At 45.6% G+C, this 23178-nt stretch overlaps 1 protein-coding gene and 1 long non-coding RNA gene across 2 annotated transcripts in view; one reads left to right on the top strand and one right to left on the bottom strand.

Moving 5' to 3' along the window:
* Positions 1 to 23178, bottom strand: part of LOC142698125 (uncharacterized) — a 121370-nt gene that overhangs the window by 59820 nt on the left and 38372 nt on the right. The gene's annotated exons all lie outside the window — the stretch shown is intronic.
* Positions 1700 to 4044, top strand: LOC142698127 (uncharacterized). Its single transcript, XM_075847804.1, has 3 exons — positions 1700 to 1908; positions 3083 to 3842; positions 3954 to 4044. Exons 1-2 carry the CDS (start codon positions 1851 to 1853, stop codon positions 3799 to 3801), a joined length of 777 nt encoding a protein of 258 aa, XP_075703919.1. The 5' UTR covers positions 1700 to 1850; the 3' UTR covers positions 3802 to 3842; positions 3954 to 4044.

The raw sequence follows: 23178 nt of genomic DNA, 5'->3' as shown, positions 1-23178 counted from the left end.
GCGAAGTTCTGCTGCATTTTCTATCACTATGTAGTTGGCTTTGTGAAATTTTATTTTTGTGCTGATTTGGGTTGAAAGCTAAAATTAAAAAATTATTTTTAGTCAGTTGATTTGGTGTAAATGTCTGTCACAATACGGCCCTCATCCAGTGTAATTTGTACATCCAGATAGTGCAGCTTAAAGGGAATGTGTTGCCAGAAAAACATGTTTTTTTTTAAAAAATTAAACATTTAGTGTGTGGGTGATTAAACATTGTTCAAATTTTTTTTATTTTTTTGCACGAGTCCAGGAAATATTATAAATTATTTCTAATTTATAATACTACCCATTTTTGGTCACTAGATGGAGCTGTTCCCAAAATTGCAGCATTGCAACATTGGGTTAAAAGCCCTCGCTCTAGTGAGCTCTCAGCATCCCCCCTCCTTTATCCTGGCTAGTGCCGGGATAAACGAGGGGTTTGAACGATGTAACCTCCTACACTGTGTGTCGCCATTTTTTGAGCTAACCCACAGTGTAGTAGGTTTACATACAGTAGTAAACACACACAAACACGAACATACATTGAAATCTCTTACCTGCTCCTGCCGCCGCGGCTCCCTCCGGCCCGTCCGCTCCGTTTGCTGCCGCTGGTGCAAGTGCACAAATCCGGAAGCCGCGACCGGAAGTAGTAATATTACTGTCCGGCCGCGACTTCCGGTCCACAGGAAAATGGCGCCGGACGGCGCCAATTTCGAATAGGACTGTGTGGGAGCGGCGCATGCGCAGTTCCCACACAGACGCCGTACACTGCAGTCAATGGGACGGGAGCCGTTCGCAGTCCCTATGGGACTGTGGCTGCCGTATTCCATGTCTGTATGTGTCGTTAATCGACACACACAGAAATGGAACAAAAAATGGCAGCCCCCATAGGGAAGAAAAAGTGTAAAAATAAGAAAAAGTAAAACACAAACACACAAATAAATATAAACGTTTTTAATAAAGCACTAACATCTTGAACATATGAAAAAAATTTTGGGTGATGACACTGTTCCTTTAATGTCGCTGATTGTGACCCCCAGCGATCAGATTTAATCTGTGATGGAACTTGAGAAGTGTTGAATTCCCCTGCAGCGCCACCACAGGAGAAACTAAGCATTACACAGTGAAATCAATAAGAGACTTGTCCTTTCTTAACTTAGAATTCCCAATAGGGTATTTACAATGGGTTTCTTATACCAGACAACCTCTTTAGGTTATAAAGGATTCTTATTTACTCCAGAACCATCTAGTTTTAGAAAAATAAAGTTACATTTCCACCTCTCCATTGTGGTAATCTGTTACTAAGACTTTTTCTTAGATGAATTGTGTGCTACAACATTTACTAAACAATTATAGAGAAACATTTACTAAACAAATATTAGAGATTTTCAGCTGCAATATGTAAATATGTAAATATAAAAAAATTTAATATATATTTATTTATTTATTTGGAGGCTTTCCTGCAGTGATTGGTATAATGCAGAGCAGGGGACCGTTTATGACATACCGTAAGCATTATGACATCACTGCAGGCAGTGATGTCATCAGAACAATGGAGGGTGTGGCATCTATAGCAGTGACATCACAATGGCGTGAAGTTCTAAGGACCCCAAGCGCGGTCACATCAGTGCCATATCTCGAGTTGATGCTGATGCTGAAACTTCACTTGGTTTTTCAAAGAGCGAATTTGTGCTACAAAGCGACTACTACATCATCTGTTCAGAGCACTTAAACACCAGTGCAACTTCTGAACATCGTGGTAGATTCCCTCTTATTTGAGGAATCCCGTTTTTCCATTGTTCCTGAATTTAAACATCAAGCTACAAGGAACAATGAGTTACCGAGAACTCTTGCAGCTTGCAATAGACGAAAGTTCCCGGATAAATCAAGGTAAGTGGAACTTGTTATATCAGATACATTTAGGCTAGTTTCACACAAACGTGTCCGTTTTGCGTCCGCAAAAAATGCACCGTTTTTCAGTTGCAAAAAGGGATGATTATTGGCTTTCGGACCAAGGGCGGCGGTATTTCTCAAACAGCGCAGTTTGTGAACTGTTCGCGTGCTGCTGTGGTGACAGTGTATCGTGAGTGGATAAATGGCACCATTGGGAATAACGGACATGGAAACTGCAGAGCACCACGTGCCATGTATTTGAGAGGTGAACGTTGGCTACCAGACGTGTGTCTAATACAACAGTTCAGCGAACCCGACTGCGTATGGGGCTCCGAACCCGACGGATGGTCACTGCTCCTATGTAACAAAGGTGCATCAGAGAAAATGGCTTCAATTTGCACGGCAGTATTGGTCTCAGAGCACCGATGATTGGCAAAGGGTTGTCTTCTCCGATAAATCACGTTTTCTGCTTCATCGAAAGGATGGACTTTACAACCATTGCTGGAAAAAGCTGGCGGCGACGTCAGCGTCTGGGGTATTTTTCCATGGCATTCTCTGGGCCACTCATCCATATGGAAGGCTCTGAACCGATTTAGATATGAATCCATCGTTACAGATCACATCCACCATACATGCTGATTGTCTTCCCTGGAGCAAATGGAATCTTAAAGCAAGACAATGCGACATGTCACACGACTATAAATGCCCGACAGTGGTTGGAAGAGCACGACCAAGACTTCCAAGTACTTCCCTGGCCCCCTATTTCTCCAGACTTGAACCCAATTGAGCATCTGTGGGACCACGTGAATCGTGTTGTTCGCTTTATGGATCCTCCCCCACGCACCCTCCAGTAAATGTGGGATGTATGGAGTCAGCGAGGCTCCACATATGAGACCACTGACCAGCACCTTATTGAGTCACTCCCAGCCCGTCTACTGCTGTCCGTGCTGCACACGCCGGTTACTCTGGATATTAGTAGTAGTTATAATAATGTGACTCGACTGTGTATATATTCATAGTATCAAAACGGTTGTCCAAGATTAGAAAAACATGGGAGCTTTCCTCTAGAAAGAAGGCCACGCGAGTCCATAGGAAATGTCTGGTATTGATCTTTTTTCCCATTTTTTCTGTACAGAATTAATATATGTTATACACATTGTTTCACATCTAGGCATTGCTGATGGAAGATTAAGATCTGGACATAGAAGGCGTCAGAGTGTGGAACAGGATGAAGACCATGACAATGTCCCAGACAGGAGACGAAGACGTGGTCAAGTTCCACCGCGCCGTAGGTTGCAGCAAGACGGAGCGGACAGAAGCCGGTCCCCATTACGACCTGAGCCAATAGAACAGTCTGAAACGACAATTGGCCGTCGTATTAATAGTGAGACCGAGCTCAGAATTCCTGGAGAATCCCAGCCTGGGTCTACTCCATCAACTACTCAGGAGAGATCCGAAAGGCTGGAGGAACCAACACAAGACCCCAGCACCAGTGAGCCGCTACCAAACCTGCAGCCGTCCAGAGAAGGAAGCAGATCTCCTCAGCAAACATCTAACAGGCTGGTGGAGCCAACACCAAGCACCAGTCAGCTGCTTCCCAACCAACAGTCGACAACAGAGACCACAGACAGCAGACCTGTGCAGAGAAGACAACGTCGGCGAGGCAGGAGAGGCAGGCAGATTGATAGACTCCCATCTCGAACCTTTACTGAAAACGAAGACATCCAGTCCTGCACTATATGCCTAGAGGACTATGAGATTGGAGAGCAAGTCACCGTTCTGCCATGTTCTCACATATTCCATCTGCCTTGTATTGCACATTGGATCCCGACAAATCCACGCTGTCCCTTGTGCCGCGTCCATGCCTTTCAAAGAAAGAGGAGGAGATAAGTACCAACAGCTGTGGTGCAGAAGAAACACCAGCAGTACAGGTATGATCACTGACATCTATAGTATTTTTGTGAAATCATGGCTGGAGCTTCGGCACCAGTATATTGCTGAGTGATTATCGTCTGGTCTGATTATTTTTGTTTTGTCTACAGTACCACCTAGTCTTCTTCATCATCTTCACCTTGGACGCCAGAATCTCAATCTGCACAGAGACCTAATAATAAAAGATCCCTGATGCCGTTTCCCAGAATCCATTTATGTGATACTGGAATTTCCCTTCGGGGATTAATAAAGTTATCTTATCTTATTTTATGCCTGGGACTCCCTTCTATCTTGGATATTTCATATTCCATCTCGGTTGGATTGGCGTTTCGACTACTACTACATTTTGGCCTAAGACTTACATTACTCCTTAAAACTGGTGAGAATGGTGGCGTTCCCATGTTTACATAGGAGCAATGTAGGCCCCAAGATTACAATATTTAGGGTGATTGATATATATTGTAAACATAAAAAGCACAGAAAAATTACTCTTTTTTTAGGGTATGTTCACAAAAGAAGTGCAAGTCACTTCTTGGGCCGCTTTTGGAGCCGTTTTTCCTAGACAATATTGAAAACAGCTCCAAAAACGGCCATAAAAAACGCTGAAAACCTTGAAAACAGCTCTGTATTTTCAGATATTTTTGAGTTTGCGTGTGAACATACCCTAATTTCCATCAATGTACAAATGAATAGAAATGAATTACTAACATATACACCATCCAGACATAACATTAAAACCACCTGCCTTGTGTAGTCCTCCTCGTGCTGCCATAATAGCTCTGACCCGTTGGGACATGGATTTCAGAAGATCTCTAAAAGTGTCCTGTGGTATCTGGCACCAAGACGTTAGCAGATCCTTTAACCCCTTCCTGCTCCTTGACGTTCTATTCCATCATGTTATGGCAACAGGAGGCCTAACAATGGCCTCCGGGTTTGTCATCTACGGAAGCCTAGTTTGTCCTGCCTTAGGTTTGCTGTCAGTGAGTAACTGACAGCACTTTTACACTGCACTACGCATGTAGTGCAGTGTATTAGAATAGCGATCAGGGATTCCTGACTTCAAGTCACCTAGTGAGACAAAAAAAAAACACTTGTATAAAAAACCTTTTTTCAATATTAAGTCCTTTATTTAAAAAAATAAATTGTTAATTAATAACTATTTTGTGTGGTATAACCATCTGCCTTACACCACATTTTCTGTAATTTTTTCTGTTTTTCACTGAATGTATCAACCAAATTTTACCACTAACATAAAGTTCAATGTGTCACCAGAAAACAGTCTCAGAATCACTTGGATAAATAAAGGCATTCCAAAGTTATTACCACATAAAGTGACACATGTCCTAGTTACATAGTTAGTACGGCTGAAAAAAGACACATGTCCATCAAGTTCAATCAAGGGACGGGAAAAGGGAAGGAAAAAATTTCTACACATAGGAGCTAATACTTTTTTGTTCTAGGAAATTATCTAACCCTTTTTGAAAGCCATCTACTGTCCCTGCAGTGACCAGCTCCTGCGGTAGGCTATTCCATAGATTCACAGTTCTCACAGTAAAGAAGGCTTGTCGCCTCTGCAGGTTGAACCTTTTTTTCTCCAGACGGAGGGAGTGCCCGCTTGTTTTTTGAGGGGGTTTTACATGGAACAGGATTTCACCATATTTTTTGTATGTGCCATTAATATATTTATATAAATTAATCATGTCCCCCCTTAGTCGTCTTTTTTCAAGGCTAAATAGGTTTAATTCTTTCCTCATAACTTAGATTCTCCAGGCCCCTAATTAGCTTCGTTGCTCTTCTTTGTATTTTTTCCAACTGCAGGGCATCCTTTCTATGAACTGGAGCCCAGAACTGAACTGCATATTTTAGATGAGGCCTCACTAATGCTTTGTAAAATGGCAATATTACATCCTTGTCCCGCGAGTCCATGCCTCTTTTAATACACGACAATATCCTGCTGGCCTTTGAAGCAGCTGATTGACACTGCATGCTGTTATTTAGTTTATGATTTACAAGTACACCCAGATCCTTCTCAACAAGTGACTCCCCCAGTGTAGCTCCCTCTAGGACATATGATGCATGCAGGTTGTTGGTACCCAGATGCATAACTTTACATTTATCTACATTAAACTTCATCTGCCAAGTGGATGCCCACACACTTAGTTTGTTTAAATCCGCTTGCAATTCATGAACATCTTCCATAGACTGAACTATATTACATAGCTTGGTGTCATCGGCAAAAATAGAAATAGTGCTATTAATCCCATCCTCTATATCAGGGGTCTCAAACTCGGCTGGGTAAGTGGGCCGCATATAGAAAAAATGGGAAGTTGACTGGCCGCATTACTTTCAAATTTGATACAATACAAAATTATTGTTAATCAATTAGTTATTTGAACTACTATAACACTATATTACTAGAATAATAACACTACATTACTATAATAATAGCGCTAGGTTTAAAATTTTAGATATTTCTCCACGTGCTTATTTCAACAATCCAGCTTTCCAGTTTAAGTGTCCCTAAATGCAGTCCGGCGGCTCAGTTAGCACACATGTCAAGATTGGGCAGCCCCTTTTTAGATAGTGCCGCAGTGCCCTCTGTGGATGCTGCCGCAGTGCCCTCTGTGGATGCTGCCGCAGTGCCCTCTGTGGATAAGGCCACAGTGCCCTCTGTAGATAAGGCCACAGTGCCCTCTGTAGATAAGGCCACAGTGCCCTCTGTAGATAAGGCCACAGTGCCCTCTGTAGATAAGGCCACAGTGCCCTCTGTAGATAAGGCCACAGTGCCCTCTGTAGATAAGGCCACAGTGCCCTCTGTAGATAAGGCCACAGTGCCCTCTGTAGATAAGGCCACAGTGCCCTCTGTAGATAAGGCCACAGTGCCCTCTGTAGATAAGGCCACAGTGCCCTCTGTAGATAATGCAACACACCCCTAGATAATGCCAGTGTCCTCTTCAGATACTGTCACACACACCCACTTGTAGATAACGCCACAGTGCCCTCTGTAGAGGCTGCCACAGTGCCCTCTGTAGAGGCTGCCACAGTGCCCTCTGTAGAGGCTGCCACAGTGCCCTCTGTAGAGGCTGCCACAGTGCCCTCTGTAGAGGCTGCCACAGTGCCGTCTGTAGAGGCTGCCATAGTGCCCTCTGTAGAGGCTGCCCCAGTGCCCTCTGTAGAGGCTGCCCCAGTGCCCTCTGTAGAGGCTGCCCCAGTGCCCTCTGAAGAGGCTGCCCCAGTGCCCTCTGTAGAGGCTGCCCCAGTCCCCTCTGTAGAGGCTGCCCCAGTGCCCTCTGTAGAGGCTGCCCCAGTGATGTCAGGGGCTTGCCCAGAGCTGGAGTCCCAGGCAGAGCGCTAGTAGGCTCTTCCTGGGACTCCAGCTGTGCTCCTGACATCACTGGGACTCCTGCTCTGGGGAAGCCCCTGACATCATTGTCGATGTATGGACAGCGATGTCAGAGGCTTCCCCAGAGTCCCGGAGCAGAGCCGATAATAGCGCTCTGCCCGGGACTCCGCTCTGGGGAAGACCCTGACACACTGTCCATATATGGGCAGCGATGTCAGGGAATTCCACAGAGTCCCGGAGCAGAGCCGACACCAGCGCTCTGCTCGGGACTCCGGCTCTGGGGAAGCCCCAGACATCGCTGTTCATATGTGGACAGCGATGTCAGGGAATTCCACAGAGTCCAGGAGCAGAGCCGACACCAGCGCTCTGCTCCGCTCTGGGCAAGACCCTGACACACTGTCCATATATGGGCAGCGATGTCAGGGAATTCCACAGAGTCCCGGAGCAGAGCCGACACCAGCGCTCTGCTCGGGACTCCGGCTCTGGGGAAGCCCCAGACATCGCTGTTTATATGTGGACAGCGATGTCAGGGAATTCCACAGAGTCCAGGAGCAGAGCCGACACCAGCGCTCTGCTCCGCTCTGGGCAAGACCCTGACACACTGTCCATATATGGGCAGCGATGTCAGGGAATTCCAAAGAGTCCCGGAGCAGAGCCGACACCAGCGCTCTGCTCGGGACTCCGGCTTTGGGGAAGCCCCAGACATCGCTGTTCATATGTGGACAGCGATGTCAGGGAATTCCAGAGTCTCGGAGCAGAGCCAATACAAGCGGCTCTGTGTCCCGTGGGCCGCAGATGACAGCCCCAGGGGCCGCATGCGGCCCGCGGGCCGCGTGCTTGAGACCCCTGCTCTATATCATTAATAAATAAGTTGAATAATAGTGGTCCCAGCACTGAACCCTGGGGTGCACCACTTATAACCGGGGACCATTCAGAGTAGGAATCATTGACCACAACTCTCTGGATACGGTCCTTGAGCCATTCTCAATCCAATTACAAACTATATTTTCTAAACCTATAGTCCTTAATTTACCCATTAGGCATCTATGGGGGACAGTGTCAAATGCCTTTGCAAAGTCCAAAAACACTAAATCCACAGCGGCCGCTGTGTCTAGGCTTCTGCTCACCTCTTCATAAAAACAGATTAGGTTAGTTTGACAACTTCTGTCCTTAGTAAAACCGTGCTGGCTGTCACTTATAATGCTATTTATTGTCACATAATCCTGTATATAGTCCCTCAATAGCCCCTCAAACATTTTCCCCACGATGGATGTTAAGCTTACTGGTCTATAATTACCCGGGGAAGACCTAGAGCCCTTTTTGAAAATAGGCACCACATTTGCCCTGCGCCAGTCCCTTGGCACTATTCCAGTCACTAGAGATTCTCTGAATATTATGAAAAGGGGGACAGAAATAACTGAACTAAGCTCTTTAAGAATTCTAGCGTGTATCCCATCTGGTCCCGGGGCCTTGTGCACATTTATTTTATTTTATTTAGCTTGGACCATATCTACATTCATCCAATCAATATATCAACTGATATATTAACAGCACTGGCACCGGCTACATCAGCTGCTCTTTCTTCTGTTGTATATACAGAGCTAAAGAACCCATTTAGTAACTCTGCCTTCTCTTGACCCCCTGTGATCAACTCCCCATTACCACTATCTAGGGGTCCTACATGTTCAGACCTTGGCTTTTTAGCATTTATATACTTAAAGAATTTTTTGGGATTTGTTTTACTATCCTTGGCCACCTGCCTTTCATTTTGTATTTTTTGCTAATTTTACCGGTATTACATTATTACAGATTTTATTAAGCTCTTTATATTTTACAAAGGCTTCAGATGTACCCTCAGATTTGTATTTTTTAAATGCCCTTTTTTTGTCATGTATTGCCCCTTTCACAGAAGGTGTAAGCCATGTGGGATTTAATTTTAGTCGTTTATACTTGTTACCTATAGGAATACATTTTGCACTATAATAACCCAAAGTAGATTTGAAAATCTCCCATTTATCATTTGTCCCATTATGTGACATTAGTTCTTCCCAGTCTATATCCTGAATTGCCGCCTTCATCCTGGGGAAATTGGTTTTCTTAAAATTAAATGTTTTTGCCCTCCCAGCCTGTGTTTGTTTTTTACAGTATAGGTAAAATGTAACTATATTGTGATCACTGTTACCGAGGTTTTCACGAACATTGACATTCCCAACAAGATCTGCATTATTAGAAATGACCAGATCCAACAGAGCTTCACCTCTAGTTGGGTCTTCCACAAACTGGCCCATAAAATTTTCCTGCAATAGGTTGAGGAAATGTCTCCCCTTAGATAATGTCAGTTTAGACAAATGGGCTCTGAGCCTTAAGGCCCAACCTAGGCTTCGTCATTAAGGGGTTAAGTCCTGTAAATTGTGAGTAGGGGTCTCCATGGATTGGATTTGTTTTCCAGCACATCTCACAGATGATCGATTGAATTAAGAATATGGAGGCCAGGTCAACACCTTGAACTCTTTGTCATGTTCCTCACATCAGTCCTGAACGATTTTTGCAGTGTGGCGGGGGCATTATCCTGATGTAAGACAGCACTGGCATTATAAAATACCTTTACCATGAAGAGGTGGATTTGTCTGTAGCAATGTTTAGGTAGGTGGTCTGTGTCAAAAAACAGTATGGGAATATCAAAATAACCACCATAAGTTCCCCATAGAAAATTGTGCCATAATCTGTCAAATCAGATGAAATTCTAATGTTGGGTCCCAGTGACTCCAACTGAGGGGCTTGCATTTAAAAAAAAAAAAAAAATCATTATTAGTTTTTAGCATTGGATAAAGCAAAGGAGAAACAACAGGAACCTCTCAGAGGAACCTCTCAGAGAGCGGCGCTGTGCTCCGTATACTGCACGAGCAGTAGTACAGCGAGTACATAGAGTACAGCGGGGCCGATCACATGACGAAGAGTCGTGTCGTCACCAAAGAAGACTGTACAACTAGACTTCCGGTTCCTCATCAGCGTTATAAAAATCTATGAAAATCTCAGAAACAGCACCAAGGGGGACGGGAATGTATATTAGCGAGTTTACTCACATGCAGAATCTATGGCCGCGGGCCGTCGGTTCCACTCACCTCCTGATGCCCACAGCCATGGATCTGTGAGCGCTGGTCCCCATCTCACTTCCCCTCCGGTCCGCCAGGGTGACGAATGGAAGACAGCATTTAACACCCGTGACGGGCACTACGAATACGTAGTGATGCCCTTCGGACTGTGTAACGCTCCTGCAGTGTTTCAGGAACTCGTTAATGATATCTTCCGAGATCTCCTCTGTATCTGTGTTGTTGTTTATCTCGATGATATTTTGATTTTCTCCCCAGATCCGATGACTCATCGGAGGCATGTCCGTCAAGTTCTACTACGATTAAGGGAGAATCATTTATACGCCAAGCTGGAGAAGTGCGTCTTTGAGAGGAGTTCTCTGCACTTCCTGGGCTACATCATATCGGATCAAGGTCTCAAGATGGATCCTGAGAAAGTGAGAGCTGTCCTGGAGTGGCCACGTCCTCAAGGTCTGAAGTCCATACAGCATTTCCTGGGATTTGCCAATTTCTACCGGCAGTTTATCCCAAACGTCTCATCACTGACATCTCCTATTTCCACCCTTACCAAGAACAGTGTGAACGCCAAGGTGTGGACCCCAGAGGCAGAGTCCACATTTTTTAGTCTCAAAAAAACCTTTACTTCTGCCTCGATCCTCTATCATCCTGACGTATATATACAGTTTTCTTTGGAGGTGGATGCCTCTTATGTTGGTGCAGGCGCACTTCTGTTCCAGAGGAGCCCCAAAGGAAAGGCAGTAGCATGTGGCTACTACTCGAGACTTTTTTCTTCTGCAGAGCGCACTTACTCTGTTTGGGATCAGGAGCTACTGGCCATCAAATTGGCTCTGGAGAAGTGGAGACATCTGCTGGAGGGCGCAGCTCACCCCATCCTAATCTACACCGACCACATGAACCTCACCTACCTTCAGTCCGCTCAACGACTAAATCCCTGTCAAAACAGGTGGCCGCTGTTCTTCACCCGTTTACAATTTGTGCTCCACTACCGTCCCGCTGACAAGAATGTGAGGGCCGATGCCCTGTCCAGGTCATTTGAAACGGATGACACGGTGGAGTCTCTTCAAACTATCATAGACCCGTCCTGCATTATCACTGCCAATCCTTTGCAGGATAGAGACATCCCTCCGGGGAGGACTTTTGTTCGATTAGCAGGCAGGAGAAGAATTCTCCGATGGGGACACAGTTCTAAACTGGCTGGGCACCCTGGTGTTCGTAAAACCCGAGACCTGATTGCTCGTCACTTTTGGTGGCCCACGCTGCCCAAGGATGTGGTGGACTTTGTCTCTTCTTGCACGGTGTGTGCTTCTAACAAGGTTACTAACTCCAAGCCTGCCGGCCTCCATCAACCTGTGCCTATACCCAATGCCACCTTGCAGCACATTGTGATGGACTTTGTCACTGACCTTCCTCCCTCAGCAGGATGCAACACTGTCTGGGTGGTGGTGGACCGGTTCTCGAAGATGGCACATTTTATCCCACTGACCGGCCTACCTTCTGTTCCCCGAATGGCGAATCTCTTCATCCAGCACATCTACCGCTTGCATGGCTTGCCCTTCACATTGTGTCCAATCGGGGGTTTCAATTCACCTCGAGGTTCTGGAGGGCTCTCTGTAAACTCCTGGATGTGATATTGGACTTTTCCACAGTCTATCACCCCCAGTCCAATGGGCAAGTCGAGAGGATCAACCAGATCATGGAGAATTATCTCCGTCACTTCATTTCCTTACAGCATGATAACTGGGTACAGCTTCTTCCATGGGCCGAGTTCTCGTACAACAACCACACAAGCGAGTCCACCACTTCCACTCCGTTTTACATTGTATACGGTCAACATCCTAGAGTCCCTCTTCCAGTGTCTACTACTTCTCAGGTACCCGCTGCTGACTCTGCATTTGGGGACTTCCTGTAAATCTGGCAACAGACCCGGGCATGAAGCGAAAAGCGGATACAAGAAGAGAGCCGCCGCAGTATCTTCCAGGTACCAAAGTCTGGCTGTCCTCATGGAACATTCGTTTGAGGGTGCCTTCATACAAGTTTGCTCCCAGGTTTCTCGGTCCTTTTGAGATTCGGCAACAGATTAACCCTGTCTCCTATAAACTGCGGCTGCCTCCTACCCTCAGAATCCCCAACTCCTTTCATGTGTCCCTCCTGAAACCAGTGGTCCTGTACTGCTACAGCAAGACTTCCTGTTCCACAACTGCTCCCAGCAGTTCTTCTGATGTGTTCGAGGTTAGGGAGATCCTGGACTGCAAGAGGGTAGGAGGAAGGACTTTCTATTTGGTGGACTGGAGAGGGTTTGGTCCTGAGGAGAGGTCCTGGGAGCCGGAGGAGAACCTTGATGCCTCTGCTCTTGTTAAGAAGTTCCTCTCTAGCTCTAGTCCCAAGAAGAGGTGGCGTAAGAGGGGGATACTGTAGCGTCCAGGGCCATCGGGTCCACTCACCTGACGCCCGCAGCCATGGATCTGTGAGCGCTGGTTCCCATCTCCTTCCCAGGAGACGCCAGCACTCACTTCTGGTACGATCTGCTCTGTCCCGTAGGGTGCGCGCGCACGCTCGTGCCCGCTCTTAAAGGGCCAGCGCACGCACATGTAGGAAATCACCATCATCAACACACATGATTTCCTGGACTATAAGAAGGGCCCAACCCATCTGATCCTTGCCTGAGCATTGTTAGTATACCCCAAGTCTGTCTTTCAAATGGTCCCTTACTGTTTCCCGTTCCAGTTGTTACCCGTGCCCTGTTACCCGTTCCTGTATCCCGTACTGTGTTCTTGTTCCTGTGCCTACTAGTTGGAGTCGTGTCTACTGCACCTGTGTCATCCGCCACGTCCTGTGTTACCTACCTCCATCCGTGCCAGAGCTGCGGCCACTGTCTGGACTATCCTGGTACCCTTGTGCGGGACTTTGTATTTCTGGGGTTCCCTGTTGTTTGGCCAGCTGCCTCGCTGCTATGGCGGTGCGGCCTGGTGGGTCCACATACCCACAAACCGTGACATCACATAATGCAGTGAGAACACTGCTAATAATTTTTGGTCCCCGCATAACCCCTTCAAGATGCATTGTGTACAAGCAGTGAATCCACCGCACCTGGCCACGTTTTAACCTCCTTATTCTCTCTCCTCCTCTTGTAGGTGTTGGTCCTGAGGCTGGTACTTGGAACCACCATGATTTGCTTAGTGACCCGTATCTACTAATGTCTGGGGACTGGTACGTCATTCTATTTTATCCTAATACTAGATGTATACTGTGATAATACATCACCTGTAGTGTTACTATCAAATCTTCCCCCTGTACATGGACATAACTATAGCCCTAGTAGCCATAGAAGCTGCTATGGGGCTCTGATGCTGAGGGGGGCACCTTTGGTTGCCAAAACGTCATTAGTTTTTGTAAGGGAAGATCTGCTTTATAGCAGCATAACCCTTCAATGCTGCCTAGCCCCTTCCACGACAACCAACGTGTATATATACGGTGTAGGCCAGGAGGGAAGTATGGAGTGGTGTCACGGACTGAGGTCACTCCATAATTTGCTGGTGTTGGTTGTATGTTACAACTGAAAGTTCACTGCGACGAGCGAAATCGTAGATTACTACGATCCCACTCGTTTAACCCCTTAGATGCTGAGCTCACTAGTAACTGCGGTAACTAAGCCATTAGAAAGATGGGGGTGGCCATCTCTGACGGCCCATTGCCCCCCTGCGATTGCGGGGTGCCGATGGTTGTCATTGCATCTTGGAGGACTAATGTAGGCCCTCAGGTCTGCCATCTTAGCACCCCTGGCAAGGCTTAATAAGAGCAGGTAAAGAACACGATATACTGCAATACATTAGTATTGCAGTATATCCTGCAAGCGATCCAATGATTGCTGGTTTAAGTCCCCTAGAGGGCAAGTAAAGAAAGTAAAATACAGTTAAATTAAGTTTATATATAAAGTTAAAATATTTAAAGTTTAAAAAAAAGCAATGTAAAAAAAGTAAATTAACATAACTTGTATTGCCACGTCCGTAAAAGTCAGAGCTATAACAATATAACATTATTTAACCCACATGGTGAATGCATTAAAACAAACAAAAAATGTCGAGGGCAGAATCACTGTTTTTTGGTCATCTCATCTCCCACAAACAATGGAATAAAAGATGATCAAAAAGTCTCATGAACCAATAAAAACGACAGCTCGTGCCACAAAAAAACAAGCCCTCACACGGCTGCAGCGACGGAAAGAAAACAAAACGTATGGCTCTCAGATAATGGCGAAACAAAACCGCGCGGTGATCTCTATAAAAACTAAACCCAAAAAACAATGGAGAAATCTGTTTTTTTCCTTTTTCACCCCACAAAGAAAGTTCTTTCAGTTTCCCATTTCATTAGTACAATAAATGGTGCCATGAAAAACTACAACTCGTCCTGCAAAAATCAAGCCCTCATATGGATATATCAACAGAAAAATAAAAAAGTTGTGGCTTTTGGAAGGTGAGGAGGAAAGAACAAAAATAAAAAAATTCAAAATGGCTGCGGCAGGAAGTGGTTAAGGTCTGATCCCCACAATTGTATTATGGCTCATTGCACGAGGTGTATATTTAGGGCTTACTAACGGGATTGTATCTTGGCATTTCAGATCAGAAAAATAAAGTAATGGGGGGCTCATTTTTTACTTTGCTAGAGCACGCCCTATCTATCTGCCTCTCACATATCCGTCTCATTTATATGCGAAGTTCTGCTGCATTTTCTATCACTATGTAGTTGGCTTTGTGAAATTTTATTTTTGTGCTGATTTGGGTTGAAAGCTAAAATTAAAAAATTATTTTTAGTCAGTTGATTTGGTGTAAATGTCTGTCACAATACGGCCCTCATCCAGTGTAATTTGTACATCCAGATAGTGCAGCTTAAAGGGAATGTGTTGCCAGAAAAACATGTTTTTTTTTTAAAAATTAAACATTTAGTGTGTGGGTGATTAAACATTGTTCAAATTTTTTTTATTTTTTTGCACGAGTCCAGGAAATATTATAAATTATTTCTAATTTATAATACTACCCATTTTTGGTCACTAGATGGAGCTGTTCCCAAAATTGCAGCATTGCAACATTGGGTTAAAAGCCCTCGCTCTAGTGAGCTCTCAGCATCCCCCCTCCTTTATCCTGGCTAGTGCCGGGATAAACGAGGGGTTTGAACGATGTAACCTCCTACACTGTGTGTCGCCATTTTTTGAGCTAACCCACAGTGTAGTAGGTTTACATACAGTAGTAAACACACACAAACACGAACATACATTGAAATCTCTTACCTGCTCCTGCCGCCGCGGCTCCCTCCGGCCCGTCCGCTCCGTTTGCTGCCGCTGGTGCAAGTGCACAAATCCGGAAGCCGCGACCGGAAGTAGTAATATTACTGTCCGGCCGCGACTTCCGGTCCACAGGAAAATGGCGCCGGACGGCGCCAATTTCGAATAGGACTGTGTGGGAGCGGCGCATGCGCAGTTCCCACACAGACGCCGTACACTGCAGTCAATGGGACGGGAGCCGTTCGCAGTCCCTATGGGACTGTGGCTGCCGTATTCCATGTCTGTATGTGTCGTTAATCGACACACACAGAAATGGAACAAAAAATGGCAGCCCCCATAGGGAAGAAAAAGTGTAAAAATAAGAAAAAGTAAAACACAAACACACAAATAAATATAAACGTTTTTAATAAAGCACTAACATCTTGAACATATGAAAAAATTTTTGGGTGATGACACTGTTCCTTTAATGTCGCTGATTGTGACCCCCAGCGATCAGATTTAATCTGTGATGGAACTTGAGAAGTGTTGAATTCCCCTGCAGCGCCACCACAGGAGAAACTAAGCATTACACAGTGAAATCAATAAGAGACTTGTCCTTTCTTAACTTAGAATTCCCAATAGGGTATTTACAATGGGTTTCTTATACCAGACAACCTCTTTAGGTTATAAAGGATTCTTATTTACTCCAGAACCATCTAGTTTTAGAAAAATAAAGTTACATTTCCACCTCTCCATTGTGGTAATCTGTTACTAAGACTTTTACTTAGATGAATTGTGTGCTACAACATTTACTAAACAATTATAGAGAAACATTTACTAAACAAATATTAGAGATTTTCAGCTGCAATATGTAAATATAAAAAAATTTAATATATATTTATTTATTTATTTATTTGGAGGCTTTCCTGCAGTGATTGGTATAATGCAGAGCAGGGGACCGTTTATGACATACCGTAAGCATTATGACATCACTGCAGGCAGTGATGTCATCAGAACAATGGAGGGTGTGGAATTGAGGAATCCCGTTTTTCCATTGTTCCTGAATTTAAACATCAAGCCGCCTGCTACAAGGAACAATGAGTTACCGAGAACTCTTGCAGCTTGCAATAGACGAAAGTTCCCGGATAAATCAAGGTAAGTGGAACTTGTTATATCAGATACATTTAGGCTAGTTTCACACAAACGTGTCCGTTTTGCGTCCGCAAAAAATGCACCGTTTTTCAGTTGCAAAAAGGGATGATTATTGGCTTTCGGACCAAGGGCGGCGGTATTTCTCAAACAGCGCAGTTTGTGAACTGTTCGCGTGCTGCTGTGGTGACAGTGTATCGTGAGTGGATAAATGGCACCATTGGGAATAACGGACATGGAAACTGCAGAGCACCACGTGCCATGTATTTGAGAGGTGAACGTTGGCTACCAGACGTGTGTCTAATACAACAGTTCAGCGAACCCGACTGCGTATGGGGCTCCGAACCCGACGGATGGTCACTGCTCCTATGTAACAAAGGTGCATCAGAGAAAATGGCTTCAATTTGCACGGCAGTATTGGTCTCAGAGCACCGATGATTGGCAAAGGGTTGTCTTCTCCGATAAATCACGTTTTCTGCTTCATCGAAAGGATGGACTTTACAACCATTGCTGGAAAAAGCTGGCGGCGACGTCAGCGTCTGGGGTATTTTTCCATGGCATTCTCTGGGCCACTCATCCATATGGAAGGCTCTGAACCGATTTAGATATGAATCCATCGTTACAGATCACATCCACCATACATGCTGATTGTCTTCCCTGGAGCAAATGGAATCTTAAAGCAAGACAATGCGACATGTCACACGACTATAAATGCCCGACAGTGGTTGGAAGAGCACGACCAAGACTTCCAAGTACTTCCCTGGCCCCCTATTTCTCCAGACTTGAACCCAATTGAGCATCTGTGGGACCACGTGAATCGTGTTGTTCGCTTTATGGATCCTCCCCCACGCACCCTCCAGTAAATGTGGGATGTATGGAGTCAGCGAGGCTCCACATATGAGACCACTGACCAGCACCTTATTGAGTCACTCCCAGCCCGTCTACTGCTGTCCGTGCTGCACACGCCGGTTACTCTGGATATTAGTAGTAGTTATAATAATGTGACTCGACTGTGTATATATTCATAGTATCAAAACGGTTGTCCAAGATTAGAAAAACATGGGAGCTTTCCTCTAGAAAGAAGGCCACGCGAGTCCATAGGAAATGTCTGGTATTGATCTTTTTTCCCATTTTTTCTGTACAGAATTAATATATGTTATACACATTGTTTCACATCTAGGCATTGCTGATGGAAGATTAAGATCTGGACATAGAAGGCGTCAGAGTGTGGAACAGGATGAAGACCATGACAATGTCCCAGACAGGAGACGAAGACGTGGTCAAGTTCCACCGCGCCGTAGGTTGCAGCAAGACGGAGCGGACAGAAGCCGGTCCCCATTACGACCTGAGCCAATAGAACAGTCTGAAACGACAATTGGCCGTCGTATTAATAGTGAGACCGAGCTCAGAATTCCTGGAGAATCCCAGCCTGGGTCTACTCCATCAACTACTCAGGAGAGATCCGAAAGGCTGGAGGAACCAACACAAGACCCCAGCACCAGTGAGCCGCTACCAAACCTGCAGCCGTCCAGAGAAGGAAGCAGATCTCCTCAGCAAACATCTAACAGGCTGGTGGAGCCAACACCAAGCACCAGTCAGCTGCTTCCCAACCAACAGTCGACAACAGAGACCACAGACAGCAGACCTGTGCAGAGAAGACAACGTCGGCGAGGCAGGAGAGGCAGGCAGATTGATAGACTCCCATCTCGAACCTTTACTGAAAACGAAGACATCCAGTCCTGCACTATATGCCTAGAGGACTATGAGATTGGAGAGCAAGTCACCGTTCTGCCATGTTCTCACATATTCCATCTGCCTTGTATTGCACATTGGATCCCGACAAATCCACGCTGTCCCTTGTGCCGCGTCCATGCCTTTCAAAGAAAGAGGAGGAGATAAGTACCAACAGCTGTGGTGCAGAAGAAACACCAGCAGTACAGGTATGATCACTGACATCTATAGTATTTTTGTGAAATCATGGCTGGAGCTTCGGCACCAGTATATTGCTGAGTGATTATCGTCTGGTCTGATTATTTTTGTTTTGTCTACAGTACCACCTAGTCTTCTTCATCATCTTCACCTTGGACGCCAGAATCTCAATCTGCACAGAGACCTAATAATAAAAGATCCCTGATGCCGTTTCCCAGAATCCATTTATGTGATACTGGAATTTCCCTTCGGGGATTAATAAAGTTATCTTATCTTATTTTATGCCTGGGACTCCCTTCTATCTTGGATATTTCATATTCCATCTCGGTTGGATTGGCGTTTCGACTACTACTACATTTTGGCCTAAGACTTACATTACTCCTTAAAACTGGTGAGAATGGTGGCGTTCCCATGTTTACATAGGAGCAATGTAGGCCCCAAGATTACAATATTTAGGGTGATTGATATATATTGTAAACATAAAAAGCACAGAAAAATTACTCTTTTTTTAGGGTATGTTCACAAAAGAAGTGCAAGTCACTTCTTGGGCCGCTTTTGGAGCCGTTTTTCCTAGACAATATTGAAAACAGCTCCAAAAACGGCCATAAAAAACGCTGAAAACCTTGAAAACAGCTCTGTATTTTCAGATATTTTTGAGTTTGCGTGTGAACATACCCTAATTTCCATCAATGTACAAATGAATAGAAATGAATTACTAACATATACACCATCCAGACATAACATTAAAACCACCTGCCTTGTGTAGTCCTCCTCGTGCTGCCATAATAGCTCTGACCCGTTGGGACATGGATTTCAGAAGATCTCTAAAAGTGTCCTGTGGTATCTGGCACCAAGACGTTAGCAGATCCTTTAACCCCTTCCTGCTCCTTGACGTTCTATTCCATCATGTTATGGCAACAGGAGGCCTAACAATGGCCTCCGGGTTTGTCATCTACGGAAGCCTAGTTTGTCCTGCCTTAGGTTTGCTGTCAGTGAGTAACTGACAGCACTTTTACACTGCACTACGCATGTAGTGCAGTGTATTAGAATAGCGATCAGGGATTCCTGACTTCAAGTCACCTAGTGAGACAAAAAAAAAACACTTGTATAAAAAACCTTTTTTCAATATTAAGTCCTTTATTTAAAAAAATAAATTGTTAATTAATAACTATTTTGTGTGGTATAACCATCTGCCTTACACCACATTTTCTGTAATTTTTTCTGTTTTTCACTGAATGTATCAACCAAATTTTACCACTAACATAAAGTTCAATGTGTCACCAGAAAACAGTCTCAGAATCACTTGGATAAATAAAGGCATTCCAAAGTTATTACCACATAAAGTGACACATGTCCTAGTTACATAGTTAGTACGGCTGAAAAAAGACACATGTCCATCAAGTTCAATCAAGGGACGGGAAAAGGGAAGGAAAAAATTTCTACACATAGGAGCTAATACTTTTTTGTTCTAGGAAATTATCTAACCCTTTTTGAAAGCCATCTACTGTCCCTGCAGTGACCAGCTCCTGCGGTAGGCTATTCCATAGATTCACAGTTCTCACAGTAAAGAAGGCTTGTCGCCTCTGCAGGTTGAACCTTTTTTTCTCCAGACGGAGGGAGTGCCCGCTTGTTTTTTGAGGGGGTTTTACATGGAACAGGATTTCACCATATTTTTTGTATGTGCCATTAATATATTTATATAAATTAATCATGTCCCCCCTTAGTCGTCTTTTTTCAAGGCTAAATAGGTTTAATTCTTTCCTCATAACTTAGATTCTCCAGGCCCCTAATTAGCTTTGTTGCTCTTCTTTGTATTTTTTCCAACTGCAGGGCATCCTTTCTATGAACTGGAGCCCAGAACTGAACTGCATATTTTAGATGAGGCCTCACTAATGCTTTGTAAAATGGCAATATTACATCCCTGTCCCGCGAGTCCATGCCTCTTTTAATACACGACAATATCCTGCTGGCCTTTGAAGCAGCTGATTGACACTGCATGCTGTTATTTAGTTTATGATTTACAAGTACACCCAGATCCTTCTCAACAAGTGACTCCCCCAGTGTAGCTCCCTCTAGGACATATGATGCATGCAGGTTGTTGGTACCCAGATGCATAACTTTACATTTATCTACATTAAACTTCATCTGCCAAGTGGATGCCCACACACTTAGTTTGTTTAAATCCGCTTGCAATTCATGAACATCTTCCATAGACTGAACTATATTACATAGCTTGGTGTCATCGGCAAAAATAGAAATAGTGCTATTAATCCCATCCTCTATATCAGGGGTCTCAAACTCGGCTGGGTAAGTGGGCCGCATATAGAAAAAATGGGAAGTTGACTGGCCGCATTACTTTCAAATTTGATACAATACAAAATTATTGTTAATCAATTAGTTATTTGAACTACTATAACACTATATTACTAGAATAATAACACTACATTACTATAATAATAGCGCTAGGTTTAAAATTTTAGATATTTCTCCACGTGCTTATTTCAACAATCCAGCTTTCCAGTTTAAGTGTCCCTAAATGCAGTCCGGCGGCTCAGTTAGCACACATGTCAAGATTGGGCAGCCCCTTTTTAGATAGTGCCGCAGTGCCCTCTGTGGATGCTGCCGCAGTGCCCTCTGTGGATGCTGCCGCAGTGCCCTCTGTGGATAAGGCCACAGTGCCCTCTGTAGATAAGGCCACAGTGCCCTCTGTAGATAAGGCCACAGTGCCCTCTGTAGATAAGGCCACAGTGCCCTCTGTAGATAAGGCCACAGTGCCCTCTGTAGATAAGGCCACAGTGCCCTCTGTAGATAAGGCCACAGTGCCCTCTGTAGATAAGGCCACAGTGCCCTCTGTAGATAAGGCCACAGTGCCCTCTGTAGATAAGGCCACAGTGCCCTCTGTAGATAATGCAACACACCCCTAGATAATGCCAGTGTCCTCTTCAGATACTGTCACACACACCCACTTGTAGATAACGCCACAGTGCCCTCTGTAGAGGCTGCCACAGTGCCCTCTGTAGAGGCTGCCACAGTGCCCTCTGTAGAGGCTGCCACAGTGCCCTCTGTAGAGGCTGCCACAGTGCCCTCTGTAGAGGCTGCCACAGTGCCGTCTGTAGAGGCTGCCATAGTGCCCTCTGTAGAGGCTGCCCCAGTGCCCTCTGTAGAGGCTGCCCCAGTGCCCTCTGTAGAGGCTGCCCCAGTGCCCTCTGAAGAGGCTGCCCCAGTGCCCTCTGTAGAGGCTGCCCCAGTCCCCTCTGTAGAGGCTGCCCCAGTGCCCTCTGTAGAGGCTGCCCCAGTGCCCTCTGTAGAGGCTGCCCCAGTGATGTCAGGGGCTTGCCCAGAGCTGGAGTCCCAGGCAGAGCGCTAGTAGGCTCTTCCTGGGACTCCAGCTGTGCTCCTGACATCACTGGGACTCCTGCTCTGGGGAAGCCCCTGACATCATTGTCGATGTATGGACAGCGATGTCAGAGGCTTCCCCAGAGTCCCGGAGCAGAGCCGATAATAGCGCTCTGCCCGGGACTCCGCTCTGGGGAAGACCCTGACACACTGTCCATATATGGGCAGCGATGTCAGGGAATTCCACAGAGTCCCGGAGCAGAGCCGACACCAGCGCTCTGCTCGGGACTCCGGCTCTGGGGAAGCCCCAGACATCGCTGTTCATATGTGGACAGCGATGTCAGGGAATTCCACAGAGTCCAGGAGCAGAGCCGACACCAGCGCTCTGCTCCGCTCTGGGCAAGACCCTGACACACTGTCCATATATGGGCAGCGATGTCAGGGAATTCCACAGAGTCCCGGAGCAGAGCCGACACCAGCGCTCTGCTCGGAACTCCGGCTCTGGGGAAGCCCCAGACATCGCTGTTTATATGTGGACAGCGATGTCAGGGAATTCCACAGAGTCCAGGAGCAGAGCCGACACCAGCGCTCTGCTCCGCTCTGGGCAAGACCCTGACACACTGTCCATATATGGGCAGCGATGTCAGGGAATTCCAAAGAGTCCCGGAGCAGAGCCGACACCAGCGCTCTGCTCGGGACTCCGGCTTTGGGGAAGCCCCAGACATCGCTGTTCATATGTGGACAGCGATGTCAGGGAATTCCAGAGTCTCGGAGCAGAGCCAATACAAGCGGCTCTGTGTCCCGTGGGCCGCAGATGACAGCCCCAGGGGCCGCATGCGGCCCGCGGGCCGCGTGCTTGAGACCCCTGCTCTATATCATTAATAAATAAGTTGAATAATAGTGGTCCCAGCACTGAACCCTGGGGTGCACCACTTATAACCGGGGACCATTCAGAGTAGGAATCATTGACCACAACTCTCTGGATACGGTCCTTGAGCCATTCTCAATCCAATTACAAACTATATTTTCTAAACCTATAGTCCTTAATTTACCCATTAGGCATCTATGGGGGACAGTGTCAAATGCCTTTGCAAAGTCCAAAAACACTAAATCCACAGCGGCCGCTGTGTCTAGGCTTCTGCTCACCTCTTCATAAAAACAGATTAGGTTAGTTTGACAACTTCTGTCCTTAGTAAAACCGTGCTGGCTGTCAC

The sequence above is a fragment of the Rhinoderma darwinii genome, assembly GCF_050947455.1.
Source record: "Rhinoderma darwinii isolate aRhiDar2 chromosome 12 unlocalized genomic scaffold, aRhiDar2.hap1 SUPER_12_unloc_13, whole genome shotgun sequence".
NCBI lineage: Eukaryota > Metazoa > Chordata > Amphibia > Anura > Rhinodermatidae > Rhinoderma > Rhinoderma darwinii.
The sequence above is the reverse complement of the archived record's forward strand: the minus strand, read 5'-3'. Positions and strand labels throughout refer to the sequence as shown.